Genomic DNA, 25,116 nt, shown 5'->3' on the forward strand with positions numbered 1-25,116 from the left:
GTAGTTAAAAAATAAAGTTAACTTTTATCAGTGTTTGGAACCATTGTGCTGGGGAAGATTGAGACCGATAGGCTCAGGCATTCTTCTTTTTGAAAATCCATAATGAAGTTTTGCATTAGGATTGAGAATTGTGACATTGCCTCTGCAGTGGTGTCTTTGGCAAATGCAGTTCTGTAGGATCTGGTGCAACGTTTAACTCGCAAACCGAGTTCGATGCTTGCAGAAAGCATGCCATTGACACATTAGCTGAGATCCATGGTGGTTCATTGTGCTGGTAGGCAGCTGCAAATCTCCCAGTTCCTTGTGAAACCCAGAATGCGGAGGAGAAAACTCACGACAACCAGCAAGGGTTCAAGGAAAGGGCAAATACCATGCTTGTGGGAAGAGGAGGCCCAGATCAAACGAGCTGCAAAGTCCAACTCGCCTGCTGATTTTGATTAGACGTTACCCTTCATTTAGTGGATATGCGACCTAGCACAAGCACAGACAGTGAATTGAAGAACCCCAGCGGCAGGGTATCATGGACAAAGAAAGATGACATGTTGATATTAGCATGGTGTACCCAGTGTGGCCACATGGAGCCTGCTCTTGCTGTTTGCTTCTGAAGTGAAGTTTCTTGTGAGAAGTTTTGAGATGTTAGGCCTCAGCAAGAGGAGGTGTGAAATCAGCTTCGGCTGTGGGCAGAGTTCTATTTTAGTCACTTACTCTGCTCATAATTGTCATCACATCATGCAACTATCCTAATAAATAATTGATTCTTTGCATTTTTATGAGAATGAGCCCCATGTTTAGTCTTTGAAAGTGCAATCTTCATCCATATTGCAGAGAATTCAGTTGCCTGCATATATTGTAGAAAATTTCATCCCTGTGGATACAATAGAGCAGTGATTCTGAACTGTTTTTTGGCCTTAGGAGCTCTTCTCAGGTTCCAGGGCCCCCCTTCAAACAGGGATACAACACGAACAGATAGAGAGAAAATCATTTATTATTGAACACCACGAAAACTTGAACATTCCGACATACTGGACAAAATTTAAGAAAAGACTGTATGAAATTAGACATCTATCAGGCCTAATGCAATCCTAGACCTTGGTGCTTTTCTGCAAGTTTCATGGTATCGGGTTCCAAATTAGACAATGACAGTCGGAGGTCATCTCTTGCTGTGATACCAATTCTGTTCCTGGATTTTGTCAAGGAACTACCTTGCAGAATCGGCTCTCAACCAAATATGTTGAGAGAAAGGCAGTAAAATATCTTAGGGCTTTTTCCCACAGAGTTGTATATTTATTTGGCAGATCACGCTTGATCCAAAAATATTTTTGAAACTGACTGAACTGATGATGTGCAGTTATATCACTCTGAAGATCAATCAAACGCTCTTGAATTTCTGCCTCAACTTGGGTGGGTTGTACTTCACCCAGAGCCATAGATTTTTTTCCCTGGTGACTTCATATGCAGTAATAAACACTTTTCACAACCTACCTTAACGTATAATATATCCAAACACATATACTTCAAAGTTACTAGGCTAAAAAAGGCCTAGCAAGACACGCTGATCTTCGGAGAATGAAGTATGGAGATAATGGCTGTGCGAACCCTTGACTGAATACGTGCAGTCTGATTTGTGACTGACAATGAAGTGAGGCTGTGTGGGAGGAGCTTAAGCAATGAATTTACCAGGAGTGCCAAATTCAAACGGCGTGTTGGAAAGATATTATAAATAGGATGGAAACTATTGACTCCAATGAAAGTTGCTGCTTGGGTATTTCATCAGTTCAATTACCAGGGCCCCCATAAACCCTTGGGGCTCCACTTCTCACAGTTTTCAGTCAGTGGCTCCCTTCAAATGTGCCAGGGCCCCCACTGAGAATGGCTGCTATAGAGAATCTCATGTCTCTGGATATTGTAGAACATCTCATCCCATGGATATTGTAGAGAACCTCATCCCCGTGGATATTGTAGAGAACCTCATCCCCGTGGATATTGTAGGGAATCTTATCCCCGTGGATAGTGTAGAGAATCTCATCCCATGGATATTGCAGGGAATCTCATCCCCGTGGATAGTGTAGAGAATCTCATCCCCGTGGATAGTGTAGAGAATCTCATCCCATGGATATTGTAGAGAATCTCATCCCCGTGGATATTGTAGAGAATCTCATCCCCGTGGATATTGTAGGGAATCTCATCCCCGTGGATATTGTAGAGAATCTCATCCCATGGATATTGTAGAGAATCTCATCCCCGTGGATATTGTAGAGAATCTCATCCCTGTGGATATTGTAGAGAATCTCCTCCCCATGGATAGCGCAGAGAACCTCATCCCATGGATATTGTAGAGAACCTCATCCCATGGATATTGTAGAGAATCTCATCCCCATGGATATTGTAGAGAATTCCATCCCCATGGATATTGTAGAGAATCTCCTCCCCATGGATAGTGTAGAGAATCTCATCCCATGGATATTGTACAGAATCTCATCCCCATGGATATTGTAGAGAATCTCATCCCTGTGGATATTGTAGAGAATCTCATCCCATGGATATTGTAGAGAATCTCATCCCATGGATATTGTAGAGAACCTCATCCCCGTGGATATTGTAGAGAACTTCATCCCCGTGGATATTGTAGGGAATCTTATCCCCGTGGATAGTGTAGAGAATCTCATCCCATGGATATTGTAGAGAATCTCATCTCCATGGACATTGTAGTGAATCTCATCCCCATAGATATTGTAGAGAATCTCATCCCGTGGATATTGTAGAGAATCTCATCCCCGTGGATATTGTAGGGAACCTCATCCCCGTGGATAGTGTAGAGAACCTCATCCCCGTGGATAGTGCAGAGAACCTCATCCCATGGATATTGTAGAGAATCTCATCCCATGGATATTGTAGGGAATCTCATCCCCGTGGATATTGTAGAGAATCTCATCCCATGGATATTGTACAGAATCTCATCCCCGTGGATATTGTAGAGAATCTCATCCCATGGATATTGTACAGAATCTCATCCCCGTGGATATTGTAGAGAATCTCATCCCCGTGGATATTGTAGAGAATCTCATCCCTGTGGATATTGTAGAGAATCTCCTCCCCATGGATAGCGCAGAGAACCTCATCCCATGGATATTGTAGAGAACCTCATCCCATGGATATTGTAGAGAATCTCATCCCCATGGATATTGTAGAGAATTCCATCCCCATGGATATTGTAGAGAATCTCCTCCCCATGGATAGTGTAGAGAATCTCATCCCATGGATATTGTACAGAATCTCATCCCCATGGATATTGTAGAGAATCTCATCCCTGTGGATATTGTAGAGAATCTCATCCCATGGATATTGTAGAGAATCTCATCCCATGGATATTGTAGAGAACCTCATCCCCGTGGATATTGTAGAGAACTTCATCCCCGTGGATATTGTAGGGAATCTTATCCCCGTGGATAGTGTAGAGAATCTCATCCCATGGATATTGTAGAGAATCTCATCTCCATGGACATTGTAGAGAATCTCATCCCCATAGATATTGTAGAGAATCTCATCCCGTGGATATTGTAGAGAATCTCATCCCCGTGGATATTGTAGGGAACCTCATCCCCGTGGATAGTGTAGAGAACCTCATCCCCGTGGATAGTGCAGAGAACCTCATCCCATGGATATTGTAGAGAATCTCATCCCATGGATATTGTAGAGAATCTCATCCCCGTGGATATTGTAGAGAATCTCATCCCATGGATATTGTAGAGAACCTCATCCCACGGATATTGTACAGAATCTCATCCCCGTGGATATTGTAGAGAATCTCATCCCGTGGATATTGTAGGGAATCTCATCCCCGTGGATAGTGTAGAGAATCTCATCCCCGTGGATATTGTAGAGAACCTCATCCCATGGATATTGTAGAGAATCTCATCCCATGGATATTATAGAGAATCTCATCCCCGTGGATATTGTAGAGAATCTGATCCCGTGGATACTGTAGGGAATCTCATCCCCGTGGATATTGTAGAGAACCTCATCCCATGGATATTGTAGAGAATCTCATCCCCGTGGATATTGTAGAGAATCTCATCCCGTGGATATTGTAGGGAATCTCATCCCGAGGATATTGTAGAGAACCCCATCCCATGGATATTGTAGGGAATCTCATCCCCGTGGATATTGTAGAGAACCTCATCCCATGGATATTGTAGAGAATCTTATCCCCGTGGATATTGTAGGATATCTCATCCCATGGATATTGTAGGGAATCTCATCCCATGGACATTGTAGGGAATCTCATCCTCATGGACATTGGAGACAATCTCATCCCCGTGGATATTGTAGAGAATCTCATCCCGTGGATATTGTAGGGAATCTCATCCCCGTGGATATTGTAGGGAATCTCATCCCATGGATATTGTAGAGAATCTCATCCCCGTGGATATTGTAGAGAATCTCATCCCCGTGGATATTGCAGGCAATAGGAATCCCAGTATATTTTGTAGGAAATAATAGTTTCTGTGAATACTGTAGAGAATCACAGTCCCTATATACTGTACATTGTAGGGAATGTTTCATTATATAAGTGTAATGCAGATAAGTAGTCTCTTTATTTGTTGATTGATTGCAAAGACTATCAATCCAAAATTCAAAGTACATTTATGACGAAAGTACGTTTGCGAAAAACAGCCTTGAGATCTGTCTCCTTACAAGCCGCTGCAAAATCAAGAAACCCAATAGAACCCATTTAAAAAAAACATCAACACCCAATGTGTAGAAGAAGGAACAAGTTGTGCAAACAATAAAAGTAAGCAAGTAACATTTAGATCTGAAATTCACAAAAGGGAGTCCACAGCCGCACAGCTGGGCATCACTGCAGCTGATCCAGGAGCCCGTTAGTTGCAGGCCACAGCCTCGAGTAAAGCTCGCAAGCAGCAAGCTGTATGCCAGCCCCGAAACCCTGACCATTTCAATCCGGCCAAGCCTCAGGTCATTCCTCATTTTCGGGTCCGGGTCCCACCGCCTCATTTTGGCCCATGCCCGACCTTTCTGATCTGGCTCTGCATGTAAACTGGCCAAACATCGGCTTGTTCCTTGCTCTGAGGCCTGGGCCCCTCCGCCTCACCTTGCCTTGGTTCTGCCACTTTGAATCACCACCAAGCCTGCTCCAGCAATGGCTAAACATTGGCTCATTCCCAGCTCTCGGGTGCAGGAGCCACTGCCTCAATTTGGCCCATACACGTCACACCCCACCATAGTGCACCTTTGAGCCTTCAGTTCACACTGCCAGGTCTACAGACGGTTAAAAAGCTTAACTCCAAAAGGGAAGTTACAGGCTATTGATGGCAGTGATTGTATCCTCGGAAAAAGGGTGATTAGTAAAGTGAGTAGTTAATAGTTTTGTTTACTGCCAGCAAATTGTCACTGTGCTTCACCTGTGTCATCTTTAACTGGAAGGCCTGTGTACAGTACATTGTGGGAGAAAACAGCCTCAGTGTTTGTTGGAGGTGTTACGTACCCCGTAACTGGGTTGCCAAACCAGCAGAAATGGATCACTCAGTTGGAGTCTGGATTACTAGAACTAAGAAAGTTTTATTAAAGAAACAAGCAACACAGTACTCTAATCAAAAGGATAATGAATGCAACAGTTCAGCAATGATAAACATACATGTACACAGAATTAAGATAACAGGATCAATCAAGCTCTATCGTTGTCTAGGGGTAAATGACCAGTTTCAAAGTAACGCAAAGTTCAGTTCAGTTCGCAGTAATCGCTGCCGTGGCGATGGACAGTGGGGGGAAGGAGAGAGAGAGCAAAAACGAATGAATATTCAAGGCTTCCACACACAGACCTTCGCAGTCAGCTTTCGGGCGAGTCCTTTGTGATGTCATCTGAGGTCACCGACCGTGACCCCTCCGTTTCCAGACACGATCGTTTCCCTGCGGTGAACCTGGCACCCAGGCAAGGGTGGACACACACCAGGTTCCCGCCGATCGTACCTTTCCACCCTGTGCGTTTATGGCCCGGTACTTCCCACCGACTTGTGAGAGACGCACCGCTTCCAGGGTCTTGTTACCTCGGGGTGTCATGTGTGTCCTGCCTTAGCAAACCTGTCCCTTTTTATCCCCCTGCTGGGGTATCGTCTGTCCATCACTTCAAACAGTTCAGGGTTGAAAGGGGGAGCTGCTCTTGACAGGTCTCCTTCCTTCATTAACATCTCCACATGCTGCTCCATTGTTTTCCTTATCTCTCTCTCTCCTGAAGACAGGTGGCAGACCAACTGCTGATTCCATGGGACAGCTAACATCTTAATCTATGTGTATTCTTGTCACACTTCCCCCCTTTAAGGATTTTTACCGGGGGGGTAAAAATTACAAACATGAATACATTATTTGATACACACACAAATATACATCTTTATCAGCTATTTGGCTAATACAGCGAGTTTGAAGTTGTCAACACCTGACAGACAGTCAGCCATCACATTTTCTGTTCCTTTTATACGTTATCAATAATCCCTTAGACCAGGCTCCAACTTAGCAAACTTCATAGTGGCCAAAAACACTGATGAATTGCGATCAATGTAACCTCTCGTTTGGTTTTGTCCCGGACCACAATAACAAGGGTCGTCCCATTCCGACTTAGCTTTCTCTCGCAAGGGCTTAGTAGGAGGGGGAGGGGTAGTGACCGCAGAGTTATTGCAAAACTTCCTACAGTACCCCACCATCTCCAAGAGCCTTCTGAGGGCCCTCTTGTCTGTTGGGGTTGGGAGGTCAGCGATAGTCTGCACTATAGCTTGCATCGCTGCCAGCTGCCCCTGTGTCACCACAATTCCCAGGTAAGTGACCTTCGTGTGGCTGAACTCATTTTTTTCAAGGTTCACTATCAAACTGGCTTCAGACAGCCGTATTAAATTGCCAATACACACCTCTGTGTTCGTCAGCCCTTTAGTCAATGAATTACTCATTCTATATGAATGTTGCTTGCTGGCTGACCTAGTGTAACAGACACCACCCAATGTCCCAGTTCTTTGCATCGCCTCGGGACAATTAAACACACAGGTGCGAGTCGTTTAATTACTTCTCCTAAAGAGTCGCTTTGTTCAGGGATTAAGGGAAAGACCTTATCAGCAGACCTGGCCAAAACAATAGCCTTCTCCCATCTGGTCGATACCATACTCATCTTTTCAAAATGGTTTTTTTCTCTTATCGGGGGGACCTTAGCTTCATTGATTTCCGTGCTAACATCAACTAGGTTTGTTAGCATATCAAAAGCCTGTGACCGTCTCAGTTTGCGTCGGTCATAATCAATAACATCCTTTCCCCTGGGCAGCCGGTAAACCTCTTTCATGGTTCCACCAACTATTCCCTTCAGTACTGCAAAATGTCCACCGGGGGGTCCCTTGTGGGCCAGGTTAAAAACCTCATCCCCATAACACTTTTGCACCACCCCCCATTCCTCATCTGCGGGCACGGCACTTGGTCTCCCTTGCTTCCTTAGCACTTCCTCCTCCACACAATAGCCTACTAGTTCCCTTGTTAAGTCTGTGTCAGAGAGAGCTGTCTCTGCCAAAACCATCAGCCCCTCGTCTCGCTCCTGTGTCTGCACAAATTCTTTCCTGGCTACTGCTACGTCTGTCCCAGCTCCCTCACTACCTCTTGTCTCACTACACTCCTTCTTTTCACTTTCTACCCCCTTCTCGTACAAGGCTGGCAGAAATGTCTCAGCTAAATTTACTACCGCGGTCCCGTGATGAACCTGTGAGTCCATGGGCGGGGCCTCAATGCTGGCAGGCTGACCTGTCAATCTCACGACTGGGAACATGATTCCCCCCGCGAGGTCATTACCGAGCAAGACTTCCACACCTTTCATCGGTAATTCGGACCTCACCCCGATCATGATTAGTCCAGAGACCAGGTTGCTTTGTAAGTGTATCTGGTGCAAAGGCACAGCTTACGTCCCTTTTCCAATGCCTTTGATCACGCTGACCTCCCCAGTCTCGGTCTCTGAGCTAAACTCTAATACACTCCTCAAGATCAGTGACTGACACGCTCCCGTGTCTCTCCAGATCCGTACTGGAACTGGGTTTAACCCCTCCTTCACCGACACCAATCCGGCCGAGATAAACTTCTCGCGCCCTTCCTGAACTTTGGCAGACCTGTCCTTCCCTAACAGTTCATTTACCAACTCGATACAGCCAGTCAAAATCGCCGTTTTTCCTTTTCCTGTCTCCTTCTTTGGGGCAAAGCACCTGGACGCAAAGAGTCCGACTTTCCCGCAATTATAACAGACGACCCCAGGAGACTTCCTACCAGACTGCTCCCGGTCTACCTTATCCTTTTACTAGTCCCCGGCTTACTTTCTGACTTTTCCGGCGGACTCTCCCCGCCGTCCTGACTACCCTTCTGGTAGCCTTTACTCGGGGCAAACTTCATTTTATGCGTCAACGCATACTCATCCGCTAACTTAGCAGTTGCGGCTAACGTGGCTGCCTCTTTCTCATCTAGGTAGAGTCTCATACCCTCAGGGACACAACCTTCAAACTGCTCAATCAGGATCAGCTGTAGCAGTCTGTCATAATCCCCCTCTACCCCCTTTGAGGTGCACCAACGCTCACAATATGTCTGCATCTCACTGGCAAACTCTAAATACGTGCGGTCCCACTGCTTCCTCGCATTCCGGAACCTCTGCTGGTATGCCTCCGGGACCAACTCATAAATCCTGAGGATGGCCTCTTTCACCACCTCATACCTCTGGGCATCTTCTGCGGACAAAGCTGAGTAAGCTTCTTGGGCTTTCCCTTTCAGTACACTCTGAAGCAAAACAACCCACTTATCCCTCGGCCAGTCCTGACTTATAGCAACTTTTTCGAAATGGAGAAAGTACCGATCCACGTCGGTATCGTCAAATGGGGGAACCAGCCTAACCTCCTGGGTCACCCGGAACCCTCCACCTTGGTTCGGCACGGGCCCCTGCTCTGCCCTTATCCTTAAATTCTCCAGCTCGAATTCCCTTTCCCTCTGTTTCTCCAACTGCCTCTCTTCTCGCTCCAACTGCCTCTCTCTCTCTTGCCTTTCTAACTCTCTCTCTTTCCTTTCTAACTCTCTCTCCTTCTCTTCTCGCTCCAACTGTCTGTCCCTCTCTTTCTCTTCTTGCTCCAACTGCCTTACCCGGAACTCGTGCTCGAGTCTCAGTTTTTCAAGCTGCACCTGTACCACGTCTCCGGCAGGTTTTTCAATAGACACCACCTCCAGCTCGCCTTGGGGAAACACACCTTTAGATACATAGTGCTTTACGATAGCTCTGTGTATCTCCTCTCTCCCCATTGTCGACTTCCCCGTAGCAAGATTCAACAGTTTGGCCACAGCTACCAATTCCGATTTCCTGGCATCCTCTAATGCCTCCAAGGTCGGCACCTTTATAAATTCCTCAGCCTCCATTTCTGCTGTTTGACTTTTCTTTCTTTCGGGTATTTTGACCCAATCAATTTACTCCGTCCCAAATTTAGCGTTCAAAATCGTGGACGAGAACCCCACTTATGTTACGTACCCCGTAACTGGGTTGCCAAACCAGCAGAAATGGATCACTCAGTTGGAGTCTGGATTACTAGAACTAAGAAAGTTTTATTAAAGAAACAAGCAACACAGTACTCTAATCAAAAGGATAATGAATGCAACAGTTCAGCAATGATAAACATACATGTACACAGAATTAAGATAACAGGATCAATCAAGCTCTATCGTTGTCTAGGGGTAAATGACCAGTTTCAAAGTAACGCAAAGTTCAGTTCAGTTCGCAGTAATCGCTGCCGTGGCGATGGACAGTGGGGGGAAGGAGAGAGAGAGCAAAAACGAATGAATATTCAAGGCTTCCACACACAGACCTTCGCAGTCAGCTTTCGGGCGAGTCCTTTGTGATGTCATCTGAGGTCACCGACCGTGACCCCTCCGTTTCCAGACACGATCGTTTCCCTGCGGTGAACCTGGCACCCAGGCAAGGGTGGACACACACCAGGTTCCCGCCGATCGTACCTTTCCACCCTGTGCGTTTATGGCCCGGTACTTCCCACCGACTTGTGAGAGACGCACCGCTTCCAGGGTCTTGTTACCTCGGGGTGTCATGTGTGTCCTGCCTTAGCAAACCTGTCCCTTTTTATCCCCCTGCTGGGGTATCGGCTGTCCATCACTTCAAACAGTTCGGGGTTGAAAGGGGGAGCTGCTCTTGACAGGTCTCCTTCCTTCATTAACATCTCCACATGCTGCTCCATTGTTTTCCTTATCTCTCTCTCTCCTGAAGACAGGTGGCAGACCAACTGCTGATTCCACAGTACAGTTACATCTTAATCGATGTGTATTCTTGTCACAGAGGGAATGCCAACTTCCAGAGCTGAAATACTGTGTGGAATAGCAGTTCTTATTTGCTTGATAAAAGGGGTTATTTCTGAAGACCAAAAGCTATGGATAAATGTTATCTTACTAAATTATGCAGCAAATAGTTACTGATTTGGAAACTATCTCTTCACTTACCCAAAGAGGCTACGAGATTTGAAGCATGGCTATAGGTTGTCAACCTGAAATTCTAGCCATCTCTCTGCCTCCACAGTTGTTGCCTGACCTGATGAGTTCCTCCAGGACTTGATTTTTTCTTCAGATTCCAGCATCTGCTGTCTTTTGTGAGTCCACACATTCCTGCCATTGGCTCCCTGATAGCCTCCCCCTTCTGTTCCATCTACCCACCATCTGTCCCTCACCATTTCCTTACTTATCAGAGTCCACAATGGGCAGTTCTTTGTTTTGTCCATGTATCACCTCACCATCTCCAACTCTCCCTTCCCCACCTGACTCCATCTGTCCATCAACCCCTCCCCTCCTAGATCTATTTATCACTTGCCACCTCATTCCTCCCTTCACTCCTCTACGCTGCTATCTCCTCTCCACACTCTCAGTGACGACACAGCCTCGGCCCAGGATGTCAACCATCTCTCTCCCTCCACAAGATGTTGCTTGTCCCACTGAGTTCCTCCACCAGTTTGTTTGTTTTTGCTCTAAGGATGTTTGTTCTTTGTTATCAGGTGCCTGGGAGATCAATCCAGTGGACCTAACATTCTTGAGGGAGCTGGGAGATGGGCAGTTTGGTGTTGTGAAACATGGGAAATGGCGAGGGCAATATGAGGTGGCAATCAAAATGATCAAAGAGGGCTCCATGTCTGAGGACGACTTCATCGATGAGGCGGAGACCATGATGTAAGTATTAAAACTTCCAGAAATGTGGGACTTTCTCCTCTAGACCTGAAGTAATGGTGATGTAACTAGTGTGGGGAGAGTGGAGAGGAATCTTCTCAATATCCAATCTCAGCTGCTCCTGTTCTGGCAGCGTTTAATGAGAAGACCACTCTGTTCCTTTCTTGTTTGGCAGCACTATATTTTTTCTTTTCTGTGAGCTTATTTATTGTTTATCGACATACAGCGAGGAATTGGCCCTTCTGGCCTTTCGAGCTGCGCCACCCAGTGACCCCCGATTTCATCCTACCCGAATCACAGGACAATTTATACTGACCAAGAGGTACGTCTTTGGAATGTGGAAGGAACCCACATGGTCATGGGGAGAACGCACAAACTCCTTAGAGAGTGGAGGCAATTGAACTCGGGTCATAGTTACTGTAAAGCATTGTACTAGCCACTACACTACCGTGCTTTCCCTGTTCCTGTTCCCTTGCTTTGGCATGATGGATTTCAACTGGCAAATGAGGATAATCTGGAATCTCTGGAGTTCGGACCGTCCTTACCCATTATCCCCTTCAGTGGAGAAACTAAACTCTGATTATATTCCAGCTAGGTTCAGACACTAGTGCCTACGTGTGAAGTCCTGATGCAGGGTGTCATCCTGAAACATTAGCGGGGGCTACTGAGGTGACTTTAAACTAGAACGGTTGGGGGGTGGGAATCAAATTAAAGAGGCTAGCCGTGAGGAGGTTAGTTCACAACAGAGGGATGGGAACCAGTGCAGAGAGACAGAGGGGTGTAAAGTGAGCATAGAAGCAAAAAGTACAAAGGAGAAAAGTAAAAGTGGCAGGCCGACAAATCCAGGGCAAGCATTAAAAAGGGCCACTTTTCAACATAATTGTACAAGGGCTAAGAGAGTTGTAAAAGAGCGCCTGAAGGCTTTATGTGTCAATGCAAGGCGCATTCGTAATAAGGTGGATGAATTGAAAGTGCAGATTGTTATTAATGATTATGATATAGTTGGGATCACAGAGACATGGCTCCAGGGTGACCAGGGATGGGAGCTCAACGTTCAGGGATATTCAATATTCAGGAGGGATAGACATGAAGGAAGGGGAGGTGGGGTGGCGTTGCTGGTTAAAGAAGAGATTAACGCAATAGAAAGGAAGGACATAAGCCGGGAAGATGTGGAATCGATATGGGTAGAGCTGCGTAACACTAAGGGACAGAAGACGCTGGTGGGAGTTGTGTACAGGCCACCTAACAGTAGTAGTGAGGTCGGAGATGGTATTAAACAGGAAATTATAAATGTGTGCAATAAAGGAACAGCAGTTATAATGGGTGACTTCAATCTACATGTAGACTGGGTGAACCAAATTGGTAAAGGTGCTGAGGAAGAGGATTTCTTGGAATGTATGCGGCATGGTTTTTTGAACCAACTAGAGAGCAGGCTATTCTGGACTGGGTTTTGAGCAATGAGGAAGGGTTAATTAGCGATCTTGTCGTGAGAGGCCCCTTGGGTAAGAGTGACCATAATATGGTGGAATTCTTCATTAATATGGAGAGTGACATAGTTAATTCAGAAACAAAGGTTCTGAACTTAAAGATGGGGAACTTTGAAGGTATGAGACGTGAATTAGCTAAGATAGACTGGCAAATGACACTTAAAGGATTGACGGTGGATATGCAATGGCAAGCATTTATAGGTTGCATGGATGAACTACAACAATTGTTCATCCCAGTTTGGCAAAAGAATAAATCAAGGAAGGTAGTGCACCCGTGGCTGACAAGAGAAATTAGGGATAGTATCAATTCCAAAGAAGTAGCATACAAATTAGCCAGAGAAAGTAGCTCACCTGAGGACTGGGAGGAATTCAGAGTTCAGCAGAGGAGGACAAAGGGCTTAATTAGGAAGGGGAAAAAAGATTATGAGAGAAAACTGGCAGAGAACATAAAAACGGACTGTAAAAGCTTTTATAGATATGTAAAAAGGAAAAGACTGGTAAAGACAAATGTAGGTCCCCTGCAGACAGAAACAGGTGAATTGATTATGGGGAGCAAGGACATGGCAGACCAATTGAATAATTACTTTGGTTCTGTCTTCACTCAGGAGGACATAAATAATCTTCCAAAAATAGTAAGGGACAGAGGGTCCAGTGAGATGGAGGAACTGAGTGAAATACATGTTAGTAGGGAAGTGGTGTTAGGTAAATTGAAGGGATTGAAGGCAGATAAATCCCCAGGGCCAGATGGTCTGCATCCTACAGTGCTTAAGGAAGTAGCCCAAGAAATAGTGGATGCATTAGTGATAATTTTTCAAAACTCGTTAGATTCTGGACTAGTTCCTGAGGATTGGAGGGTGGCTAATGTAACCCCAATTTTTAAAAAAGGAGGGAGAGAGAAACCGGGGAATTATAGACCGGTTAGCCTAACGTCAGTGGTGGGGAAACTGCTTGAGTCAGTTATCAAGGATGTGATAACAGCACATTTGGAAAGCGGAGAAATGATCGGACAAAGTCAGCATGGATTTGTGAAAGGAAAATCATGTCTGACGAATCTCATAGAATTTTTTGAGGATGTAACTAGTAGAGTGGATAGGGGAGAACCAGTGGATGTGGTATATTTGGATTTTCAAAAGGCTTTTGACAAGGTCCCACACAGGAGATTAGTGTGCAAACTTAAAGCACACGGTATTGGGGGTAAGGTATTGGTGTGGGTGGAGAATTGGTTAGCAGACAGGAAGCAAAGAGTGGGAATAAACGGGACCTTTTCAGAATGGCAGGCGGTGACTAGTGGGGTACCGCAAGGCTCAGTGCTGGGACCCCAGTTGTTTACAATATATATTAATGACTTGGATGAGGGAATTAAATGCAGCATCTCCAAGTTTGCGGATGACACGAAGCTGGGTGGCAGTGTTAGCAGTGAGGAGGATGCTAAGAGGATGCAGGGTGACTTGGATAGGTTGGGTGAGTGGGCAAACTCATGGCAGATGCAATTTAATGTGGATAAATGTGAAGTTATCCACTTTGGTGGCAAAAATAGGAAAACAGATTATTATCTGAATGGTGGCCGATTAGGAAAAGGGGAGGTGCAACGAGACCTGGGTGTCATTATACACCAGTCATTGAAAGTGGGCATGCAGGTACAGCAGGCGGTGAAAAAGGCGAATGGTATGCTGGCATTTATAGCGAGAGGATTCGAGTACAGGAGCACGGAGGTACTACTGCAGTTGTACAAGGCCTTGGTGAGACCACACCTGGAGTATTGTGTGCAGTTTTGGTCCCCTAATCTGAGGAAAGACATCTTTGCCATAGAGGGAGTACAAAGAAGGTTCACTAGATTGATTCCTGGGATGGCAGGACTTTCATATGAAGAAAGACTGGATGAACTGGGCTTGTACTCGTTGGAATTTAGAAGATTGAGGGGGGATCTGATTGAAACGTATAAGATCCTAAAGGGATTGGACAGGCTAGATGCAGGAAGATTGTTCCCGATGTTGGGGAAGTCCAGAACGAGGGGTCACAGTTTGAGGATAGAGGGGAAGCCTTTTAGGACCGAGATTAGGAAAAACTTCTTCACACAGAGAGTGGTGAATCTGTGGAATTCTCTGCCACAGCAAACTGTTGAGGCCAGTTCATTGGCTATGTTTAAGAGGGAGTTAGATATGGCCCTTGTGGCTACGGGGGTCAGGGGGTATGGAGGGAAGGCTAGGGCGGGGTTCTGAGTTGGATGATCAGCCATGATAATAAATGGCGGTGCAGGCTCGAAGGGCCGAATGGCCTACTCCTGCACCTACTTTCTATGTTTCTATGTTTCTATGAAACGTCGACAGCTTCTTTCTTCCCACTCAGTTCTTCCAGTAGATTGTTTGTTGCTCCAGACACCTCCATCTGCAGTCTCTTGTGTCTCCTCCCAGATATACCTTGCCAGCAAGGAAGGATTTACCAGGATAAAAGGAATGCATTTATAATGAGGTTAAACATCTGATACATTCCTACAATAATAAAGGCCGGCTATATCACCCAAACGGCGCCCAATATCTCTTCCAGAACTCACTGATCTGCACTCTACACACTGGTCTTTCCCAAAGAAAGATTGCTGATTATACCAGTTCATATTTCTGCTGGTTTTATGCTGGAAAATGTGATTATGTATTTATTTATTTTCAAAATCTATAACAGCATTAGAAATAGCAGCAGGAGCGGGCATCTTGTACCAGATCCACCATTCAGTAACCTTACACCTAAACAACTTATAACCAGTTGTTTATCTTGCTTTCTCTTGACTGTCTATCCGTCTGTGTCTGCTTTTCTCTGGGTAACAGATCCAATCAGATCCCCTCCATCACCATGCTCCTCTGTCTGGCAAAACTGGTGCTCACTCCAAACAACTCTTTCGGACCCTCCACACCAAAGTTGTAGCCATGGGCCCCAGCTTTGCATGCTTTTTCAGTTTCTAAGTGGAATAGTTCATATTCCAAACCAGAGCTGGCAACACTCACCAACTCTTTCTCTGCTACATCGACAAATGCATTGATATTGCTCTCTGCACCCATGCGGAACTTGTCAATTTCATCAGCTTTACCTCCAGCTTCCACCTGTCCTCAAATTCAGTTGGTTCCTCTCTGAAACCTCCTTCCCCTTTCTTGATCTCTCTGCCTCCTTCTCAGGAGACAGATTGTCCACCCACATCTTCTCCAAACCCATTGACTCACACAGCTACCTCAACTACACCTCTACCCATCGTTCACTCACTGGGATGCTATCTCCTTCTCTTGGTTCCTCCATCTCTGCGAGATCTGTTCTTATGATAAGGTTTTCCATTCCAGGACATCCAAGATGTCCACTTTTTTTTGTAAAACAGAGATTCCCTCCCACTGCAATTGACATAGCCTTCATCTATAATTCTTCTATTTCTATCCCTAGCCCATTAGCCCTCAGGCATATCAGGGGTAGAGCAGAACTTGTTCTCACCTACTACCTTATGAGCATCTGCATCCAGCATATCATTCTCCACAACTTCTGACATAATCCCACTAGCTTCCCTTCCCCTCTCCTCTTTCTGCAGGGATCACTCCCTCTCTCTCTCTCTCCGACTATTCTGTCTGCTCAGTGCTCCCCATCCAGGCAGTTATCCCTGTAACCATCTCAAAAGTTACCTCTGCCCCTACATCTCCTCCCTCACCTCCATTCAGGGCCTTAAGCATTTCTTCCAGGTGAGCCAGTGCTTCACATGTAAATCCATGTATTGCATCAGGTGCTCCTGGTCTGTTCTCTACATTGGTGTCCTAACGCAGACTGGAGAACACTTTATTAAGCAGCTTCGCCCCATCCACCATAACAGCCAAGATCTCCCAGGGGCCGGCCATTTTAATTCCACTTCCCATTCCCCAATAAGGTGTCTAGCCATGATTTCCTCTACTGCCAAGTTGAGGCTAGATGCAGATTATAGGAACAGCAGTTTACAACCTGCTTTGGTAATCTCCAGCTTGATGGCATCAAAATTGACTTCACGAACTTGTGTAACCATTACCTTTTGTTTTCCCTTATTCTGTTACTCCTTCTCTGTCTTTCCCACCCTCTCCATCTTCCATCGTCCATACCATCCTCCTTCCAGTTCTCCTCCTTACTGCCTTCACTTTACTCCACAGTATACTGTCCTATCACTTTCCATCTTCTTCAGCCATTTGTCACTTCCACCAAAAACCTTCAGCTTCTTATATTAACACTCTGCCCCTCCCCCCACCCACCTATATCCACACACTACACACCAGCACTTATTCCACCTGCCCTCCAGCCATCTTCCCTCTTTCTTTCCAGTCCCGATGAAGGGAAACACCGATTGTCCATTTCCTTCCATAGATGCTGCCTGACCTGCTGAGTTCCTCCATCTTCTGTGAGTTGCTCCAGATTTCTAGCATCTGCAGTCTGACTTGTCTATCTCTCTTTTTGTCTGTCTGTCTGTTTCTGTCTCTCTGTCTGGGAGCAGGCCTCTCTCGTCTCATTGATAGTGTACTGAAGGCAGAAAGCCATGGCTTGAGAAGGGCAACACTACGCTGGGGCATCTCCAGCTGTAATTGCAGCAACACACATTTCCAACAAAGAAGGAAGAGACAGCACAGTTTGAAGAAGTTGTGTAAAATCCCCTCAGACTATTTCCTCCTGTCCAATCGCATCACCTGAGGTTGGTGTAGCTCGGCAGATGAACCCTGTCACTGTACTGATTGGCTCAGTGGGCACCCACTGACACATGGATGGGTGGATGTAGGAACAGTTCAGCTGCCAACCTTGCCCCATCTTCACAGGAAATCAATTCCAAATTCAAGGTTTGAAGTTGGAACACCTTTGAAATCCACCACCCTTTTGGCCCTCCTGAGGCAGAACTGAGTTCTTGGAGAGCTCATCTTTTAAATGAGATTTTAAACCCTGGTCTTAAGCAAGAAGAGTTTGTATGACTGGATACAGTGATGTGAACCTTGGCTGTGTAAGTCTGGGGAGGACACTCTCCGGTCCCACCAAACCCGTGAGATTGAGATGGCTCTCCCATCCCGAACCCCGGTTTGTGTCGATGCTGTGTAATTTGCTACCCTATTACAACTCAGTGCCAGGAAATAACAGACAACACTCTGCATACGACTGAAGGAATTATATTTATGAAACCTACTTAACTAAAGGGTTAGTAAAGAAAAGAAAGAAAAAACAAAAAGGGCCCATTTATAATTAAACAGTCAAAAGTACACAAGTTTGAGCTCAGCTTGAACTTCTCTGTCACTCACACGCTGGGCCCTCGGTCAACGTGAAAGCACGCACCACCTACCAAAGGACGCTCGCAATCCTTCTTGAACAAACGGGTCTCCCATTGGGTCGTATCCTATAACCAGTTCCCCCCTCCGCGCCCCCCCCCGTGTCTCCACTCTTCATCTCCTCTCAAACAAAAGCTCAAGACCAACCTTACTGTCCCTCACCAGAAAAACGTTCCCTCAGCTCTCCCATCCTAATTGGATGGCACACATTTCTCCTCATCCCTTATCTTCAACAATAACTCAAACAGGCTGAAAACAGAACAGACTGCTCTTACAGGATTGCCTAAAGTAAATGCATACAGCGTAACAGTAAAGATGTGAACCAGGGCATTACAGATGTTTCCTAGTTGCACTAGTTCTGTTTCTCGTAGTGATCCACAGTGAGTATTGGAATAACAAAGGATCTTTTCTGCAGCGTTCGATTAAATTGAATTAAACTATCATTTCAGTTTCTTGTATCCTGATTAACTCAGCAAGGTTACCTCTTCCCCACACACCACAGACCTTCACAGTAAACCAGTGTGTGTAGGTGCTCTGGAGAGTTTGCATTGACGTTATCGGATTCTTCAATAGTGAAGAAATCTTTCAGCACTGACTGGCTCGTGAGTTGTTCATCCCAGTAGAGTGCTCCAACTCCAGCTTCTTCTTCTATCCCACTAACGTACAGGCTGCAGTAGATCGCCCCTGCGTGAGGGTGAGCAGAGAATCTGGGAGGAGGTGATGGGAATGTGGGGAGAATAAAAGGGGATTGAAGAAGGATTAGTGTAAGCAGGTCTTCAATGTCAGAACAGACTTGATGGGCTGAAGGGTCTGTCTCCATCTTGTACTTCTCTGCAGAAACAGACCACAATGGACCACGAAAGCTACAGAAATTGTAAACCCAGTCACCTTCATCATGGGCACCAGCCACCAGCTTCGGCAGTCTCCTGAGAATACATATATACCACAAACAGTCGAACTGGAGGGGGCCATCACTTCCCCAGTCATAAGTTGACCCATTATAGAACCTAATGGCCGAGTGTCAGATAACCTCATATAGCGCTTTTTGGAGAAGCACAGTTGTCTCAGTCTATTACTAAAAATACTCAGTCACATTACAGACTCAGCTGCCTTGCAAATGCTGAAATGCCAACAAAAATTCTACACCAGCTAAAACATCGCAAGATCCAGCAATCCTTACCACACCGCCGTCATGGCAGGCTTCAGCAAGCTTTGTACCTTGCACATTCTCTCTTACTGACACATAGACTGCAATACAGAATCAGAATCATTATCACTGACACATGGTGTGAAATTTGCAGCAGCAGCACCCCGCAAAGAGAGGTGAGGGGTGGGGTAGGGCAGGCATGGGGTCGGCCCCTGAAGCATTGTCAGGGTCAGTGACTGATCTCCTCAGCTAGGCCTAGTTGTGAGGAGGAGGCCCCGCCTTTGAGCCACACTCCTGGATCCGAAGATGAGGAGTGTGGACCTGAGGCATAAAGAGAACACGTGGAACAGCCCACAAAGTACTGCAGGAGCTCAGCAGGTCAGGCAGCATCTATGGATGGGAGTAAACAGTCAACATTTCGGGCCGAGATCGCTTCTTGGCCAGAAACGTTGACCATTTATTTCTATTTCTAGATGCTCCCTGACCTGCTGAGCTCCTCCAGCACGTTGTGTGTATTGCTCTAAATTTCCAGCATCTACAGTGCCTCTTGTGTCTATGTTGCCTCTTGTCTCTTGTCCCTCTGTTACCAGAATCTGTAAAAACATGGGACACAGGCTCATGGGTTGTTCATTACGGACAACCCATGAACCTGCTTAAAACATATTGTGTTGGCTTTGTTCTGGCCACTACTGTCTACTCCTACTACCCCAAGATAAAAGAGTAGGATTCCCAGATAAAGTCCTTCTGCTGGCCCCTTACCATCATGCTGTGCCTGGACATCAGATGCGATTGAGGGATAAACCATCCTGGATGGGTTGTGCGATGGCACTTGAAGCTGTCTCTAGGATTTGGCTTCAGTTGTGAGAGGTTGTCTCCCAAGGAGCACTTTGGTCCAATGAGCAATTGTGTCTGAGCAATGGGGATCACTGAATATTCTATGCTGATGGTAAGGTTCAGCAAGTAACACAGTTCTGCTCCTTGATTCCCCACACCCAGGACTGAGTAGTCAGTCACACCACTACCGATGGATGTCAAGTCAAAAAGCTTGCCTTCCCACCACAGGATCACTACGACTTTGCTTTTCAGAATTCTGTGTGTTTCCAGCCAGAGGACGTGATTTCTGCAGAGCTCTCCCTTTGCACTTGCTGGCTGAAGAGGTCTTCACGTCCCGGGTGCCAGCAGCTCAGTGAGACAGGAAAGTCCTCATCTTTTCCCACAGTCAATCACTGCCAGTGCTGGTCCATGTCAATGACTCTCGCATGGCATGAACTGAACTCACACTCTGGGCAAGGGACAGCACTGGAAATCCTACCAGAGGAGCCTCCAAGGAGATGAGGGAAGTACAAAGATATCCATCCCCTCATGGGTGTGGATTCCATTATCTGCCACTGATCACTGTCCTCCTCACTGCTCACCATTACTATGCCAAGGGTATTCATGAAGAATATTGATATTCATGTCCACAATCTTAACAATGTTGACAATAAATGTAGCACAATACATGCGACAGTAACGTCTATTGACCTCATTGACTATACACACAATTCCCACCCCACTCCTGAAAATTGATCCAGGTTGGTTGTTGGTCCTTTGGATCCCATTGACTGAATGACCCCAGTGACATTGAACCTGGAGCAATTGGAATTGCCTTCATATATCTATCCTTCTTTATTTGGCTGCAATAACATCTGCTGTCAGGGATACTGCCCCTGTGACCTCCCCCACCCCAACCTGATAAGTGCCACTTCAGGTTCGACCCTTCCCACCACAGGAAGATATCCTCACAATCCAAGCTACTCCCTCTCACTCTCTGGGACAACTTTAAAAACATTGGTGAAGCTGGACCTACCGCTTTCTCTCCTGGTAGGAACCTCACACATACCTTGGCCACGAAGGTCCAACAGCTAAGAAACCCAGTTTCAGTGAGACTAGCAACACACATCAAAGTTGCTGGTGAATGCAGCAGGCCAGGCAGCATCTATAGGAAGAGGCGCAGTCGACGTTTCAGGCCGAGACCCTACTCTAATCTCCATTTAGCTGAGAATGTATTTTGATGCAAAAGGTTTGTTCCTATGAACAATGGCACAATAATGCAGCAATAGCAAACACATCCTCAAAAGTTGCAATGTATTAGAAATGCAAATGCAGATTCAGAAACTGCAACTGAGAAAAGCTGTGGTTTAATGTACAATAACAGAATGTGAAGTGATTAGTATGCCATCTTGATAGTTAGCATTAAGTATAAAGAGCCCTCTTCAGCCCTCAATCTAAATCTTGACGCCTGTCTCCTGTTTCAATATCCTCCAAATTCCTCTCTATAGAGCAGACCAGTTAATCTTCCTGGGGGTTAGGTGTCAGATTCTTGATAATTTAAAACATCATGTCACCCTCCAAAGCCACATTAATTCTTTCTGGCTGTGCTGTTCTTGAGGAACTGTGAAATGTCTGAGACCCACAGCTCAGTGTAATGTCATCATGCATTGTCATACAAAGATAACTAATACACAAGTAACCACATGTGAAAGCACTCTGTCCATTAGCTCACACGTCACTTGAACCCTGTCCAAAGTCTTTCAAGTGACCTAATTTAGAGATCATGAGTCTGAAGATTGTGACTATAACTTTCTACTTGGTGCTGATGTGTCTAATCTATTTCCTGGGAGTGTGTGATAGGACAGTGTGGAGGGACCATTGCTCTGTGCCTGGCCATTTCCCCTCATTTTCAAAGCAGTTTTATTCCATGATTACAATCATTAGATTAGTATATTATTTCAGTATTCCATTGTTCACACAGACTTCAAATTACATGGTCTGCCTTATTTAGGATGCACTCCAGCCACTGAGGCACGCATCAGTCCCCAGACAAACTTCAAAGCCTTCAGGTGAGGCTCCAAGATGATCACTCGTTCTCATGCCACTGGATCTTGCTCCTTCTCCTGGTCAAACTCCACGCACACTCAGGACAGGACAGGAAGATGTGAGCCTTACTCATGCTGTACCATAGCCTTAAAGCTCACCTACTCTTTTCACCAAGTCTTCCAAAACAGTTGGAAGGCATCTTAGACTTGGCTGTCCTCCAGCAACCAATTGCTAAAGTTTCCCTGTGTGTCCTGTCGAAGGGTCTCGGCCAGAAACGTCGACTGTACCTCTTCCTAGAGATGCTCCCTGGCCTGCTGCGTTCACCAGCAACTTTGATGTGCGTTGCTGTGTGGACCATGTTATGTTTTGTAACTGCAAAGCATAAAAATTACTTGAAAGGAAAGCAAGGAAGCCAGGTGATAACTCCTGTATGTTTGTTTTTACTTTAAGCAAGGTGTGCACTTATCACATGGTAGCATCATAACATATACAATTCATGTATTATTTCACATAACCTGTAAAGAATGAGTTAAAGAAATAAAGAATACTTACTCAAACAATGTATTTACAATATTACTGAAATATTAAATACGCAACACTCTTCTCTGCTTAGCTATAAACTCCAACTCAATATCGAATGCATCTCAATGATACTCCCAGTGTACCATATAATACAACTACAATACAGACATCCACAGCATAGTAAATTTTAAATTGACCCATTCAGATCTAAAGATTTAACAACTGTGGAAGTATTCTTACTCTTGAGAGATAACATTTTTCCTGACAAGGGAGATCACTCTGTTTGATACATGATATATATGGTCAGTTTCTGTTTAGATGTTGCAATTTTGTTCTCGCTCACTTTCGTTCCAGACTGCAACTCAATTGCATTTCTGTCTGTTGTATCCACTGACTTCAATGGATACAGCGATTTCAACTGCTTTTTAAAATGTGAGTTGTGCTTCAGTTTGGAGCCATTTTTGAATGCTTCCTTGCGAAATCCACTAGCTAAATGGTCTCTCAGTGCATCATTATGCCCATCACTGAACTGACACTGCTCAGACAATATCTTCAATTCAGCCATGTACACTGAAATGGATTCCCCTTGTGAAACCCAAAGTATTCTCCAGTCAACAATAGTTTCAGTTCTAAATGCTCCTGCACTACTTTCACAACATCAGCAAAGCTCATTTTGGCTGGTTTGGTTGGAGCAGTTAGACTTCTGAGGAAACTTTATGTCTTTAAATCCAATGCACTCCGCAAAATCGGGACTTGCTTCTCATTGGCTATTTCATTTACTTCAAGATACTGCTCAATTTGCTCAGTATACAACACCCAGTTATCTCTTGTGCAATGAAACTTGTCAATCTTTCCAATGTAGCCAGTCATTACTGTTCTTTTTAATTTATGATTTTTATTATCAGGTACTCTCTGAACCATGAATTTGTCCATTTTCTGTCTTTTTAAAAACTCTCTCCCTTCTGAAGAGACATGTGCTGCACTGTTTTTTTAACTCAAGTGTCTCGCTGCACTTCAACAGGTAGGAGGTTGTCTCGGGTTCGTTTTCAAAGGTTCAAAGGTCAAATTTAATGTCATAGAAATGTATACGATATATGTACACCCTGAAATGCTTTTTCTTCGCAAACATCCACAAAAAACAAATTACTTTGTCACCACTATTCTGTTTTGTAACTCCAAAATTTAAAAACTACTTAAAAGGAAAACAAGGAAGCCAGGTGATAGCTAGTGTACAATCATTTTTACTTTAAGTTAGGCGCACAGTGATCATGTGGTGGTGTCACGACTATTGCAATTCAGATATTTTTACATTAAACTCATAATGAAATATTTAAACAAATAAAGAATGTTTACTCATATATTTACAATATTACTCAAATATTACTGAGCTCTGCCCATACCAGATCATGCTCTAAGCACAAAGCCAGGCACATGGAGGCCGCTGAGATGCAGGAGACAAACAGATGGTCAGTTTGAGAGTGTCTGCCTCCTGGAGAAGGGTCTCAGACCGAAACATCAACTGTGTGTGTTGCCTGGGGGTGTGTGGTGGGACAGTGCAGAGGGAGCTCCACTCTGTGCCTCACCCTGGGGGTTTGTGATGGGACAGTGCAGAGGGAGCTCCGCTCTGTGCCTCACCCTGGGGGTGTGCGGTGGGACAGTGCAGAGGGAGCTCCACTCTGTGCCTCACCCTGGGGGTTTGTGATGGGACGGTGCAGAGGGAGCTCCACTCTGTGCCTCACCTGGGGGTTTGTGTTGGGACAGTGCAGAGGGAGCTCCGCTCTGTGCCTCACCCTGGGATGGGACGATGCAGAGGGAGCTCCACTCTGTGCCTCACCCTGGGGGTGGTGCGGTGGGACAGTGCGGAGGGAGCTCCGATCTGTGCCTCACTCTGGGGGTGTGTGCTGGGACAGTGCAGAGGGAGCTCCACTCTGTGCCTCACCTTGGGTGTTTGTGATGGGATGGTGCACAGGGAGCTCTACTCTGTGCTCACCCTGGGGGTGTGCGGTGGGACAGTGCAGAGGGAGCTCCGCTCTGTGCCTCACCCTGGGGGTGGTGCGGTGGGACAGTGCGGAGGGAGCTGCGCTCTGTGCTCACCCTGGGGGTGTGCGGTGGGACAGTGCAGAGGGAGCTCCGCTCTGTGCCTCACCCTGGGGGTGTGCGGTGGGACAGTGCAGAGGGAGCTCCGCTCTGTGCCTCACCCTGGGATAGGACGGTGCAGAGGGAGCTCCACTCTGTGCCTCACCCTGGGGGTGTGTGGTGGGACAGTGTGGAGGGAGCTGCGCTCTGTGCCTCACCCTGGGGGTGGTGCGGTGGGACGGTGCAGAGGGAGCTCCGCTCTGTGCCTCACCCTGGGGGTGGTGCGGTGGGACAGTGCAGAGAGAGCTCCACTCTGTTCCTCACCCTGGGATGGGACGGTGCAGAGGGAGTTCCACTCTGTGCCTCACCCTGGGGGTGTGCGGTGGGACGGTGCAGAGGGAGCTCCGCTCTGTGCCTCACCCTGGGATGGGACGGTGCAGAGGGAGCTCCACTCTGTGCCTCACCCTAGGGGTGTGTGGTGGGACAGTGTGGAGGGAGTTCC

At 46.1% G+C, this 25,116-nt stretch overlaps 1 protein-coding gene across 3 annotated transcripts in view; it reads left to right on the forward strand.

The window, feature by feature from the left end:
* btk (Bruton agammaglobulinemia tyrosine kinase) overlaps window positions 1-25,116 on the forward strand; it is a 124,423-nt gene that overhangs the window by 86,961 nt on the left and 12,346 nt on the right. For all 3 annotated transcript variants that reach the window (XM_063060555.1, XM_063060557.1, XM_063060556.1), the window contains one exon: window positions 11,058-11,229. In XM_063060555.1, coding sequence (XP_062916625.1) covers window positions 11,058-11,229 — 172 coding nt within the window. The remainder of the gene's footprint in view (window positions 1-11,057; window positions 11,230-25,116) is intronic.

The sequence above is a fragment of the Mobula hypostoma genome, chromosome 10, assembly GCF_963921235.1.
Source record: "Mobula hypostoma chromosome 10, sMobHyp1.1, whole genome shotgun sequence".
Taxonomy (NCBI): Eukaryota; Metazoa; Chordata; class Chondrichthyes; order Myliobatiformes; family Myliobatidae; genus Mobula; species Mobula hypostoma.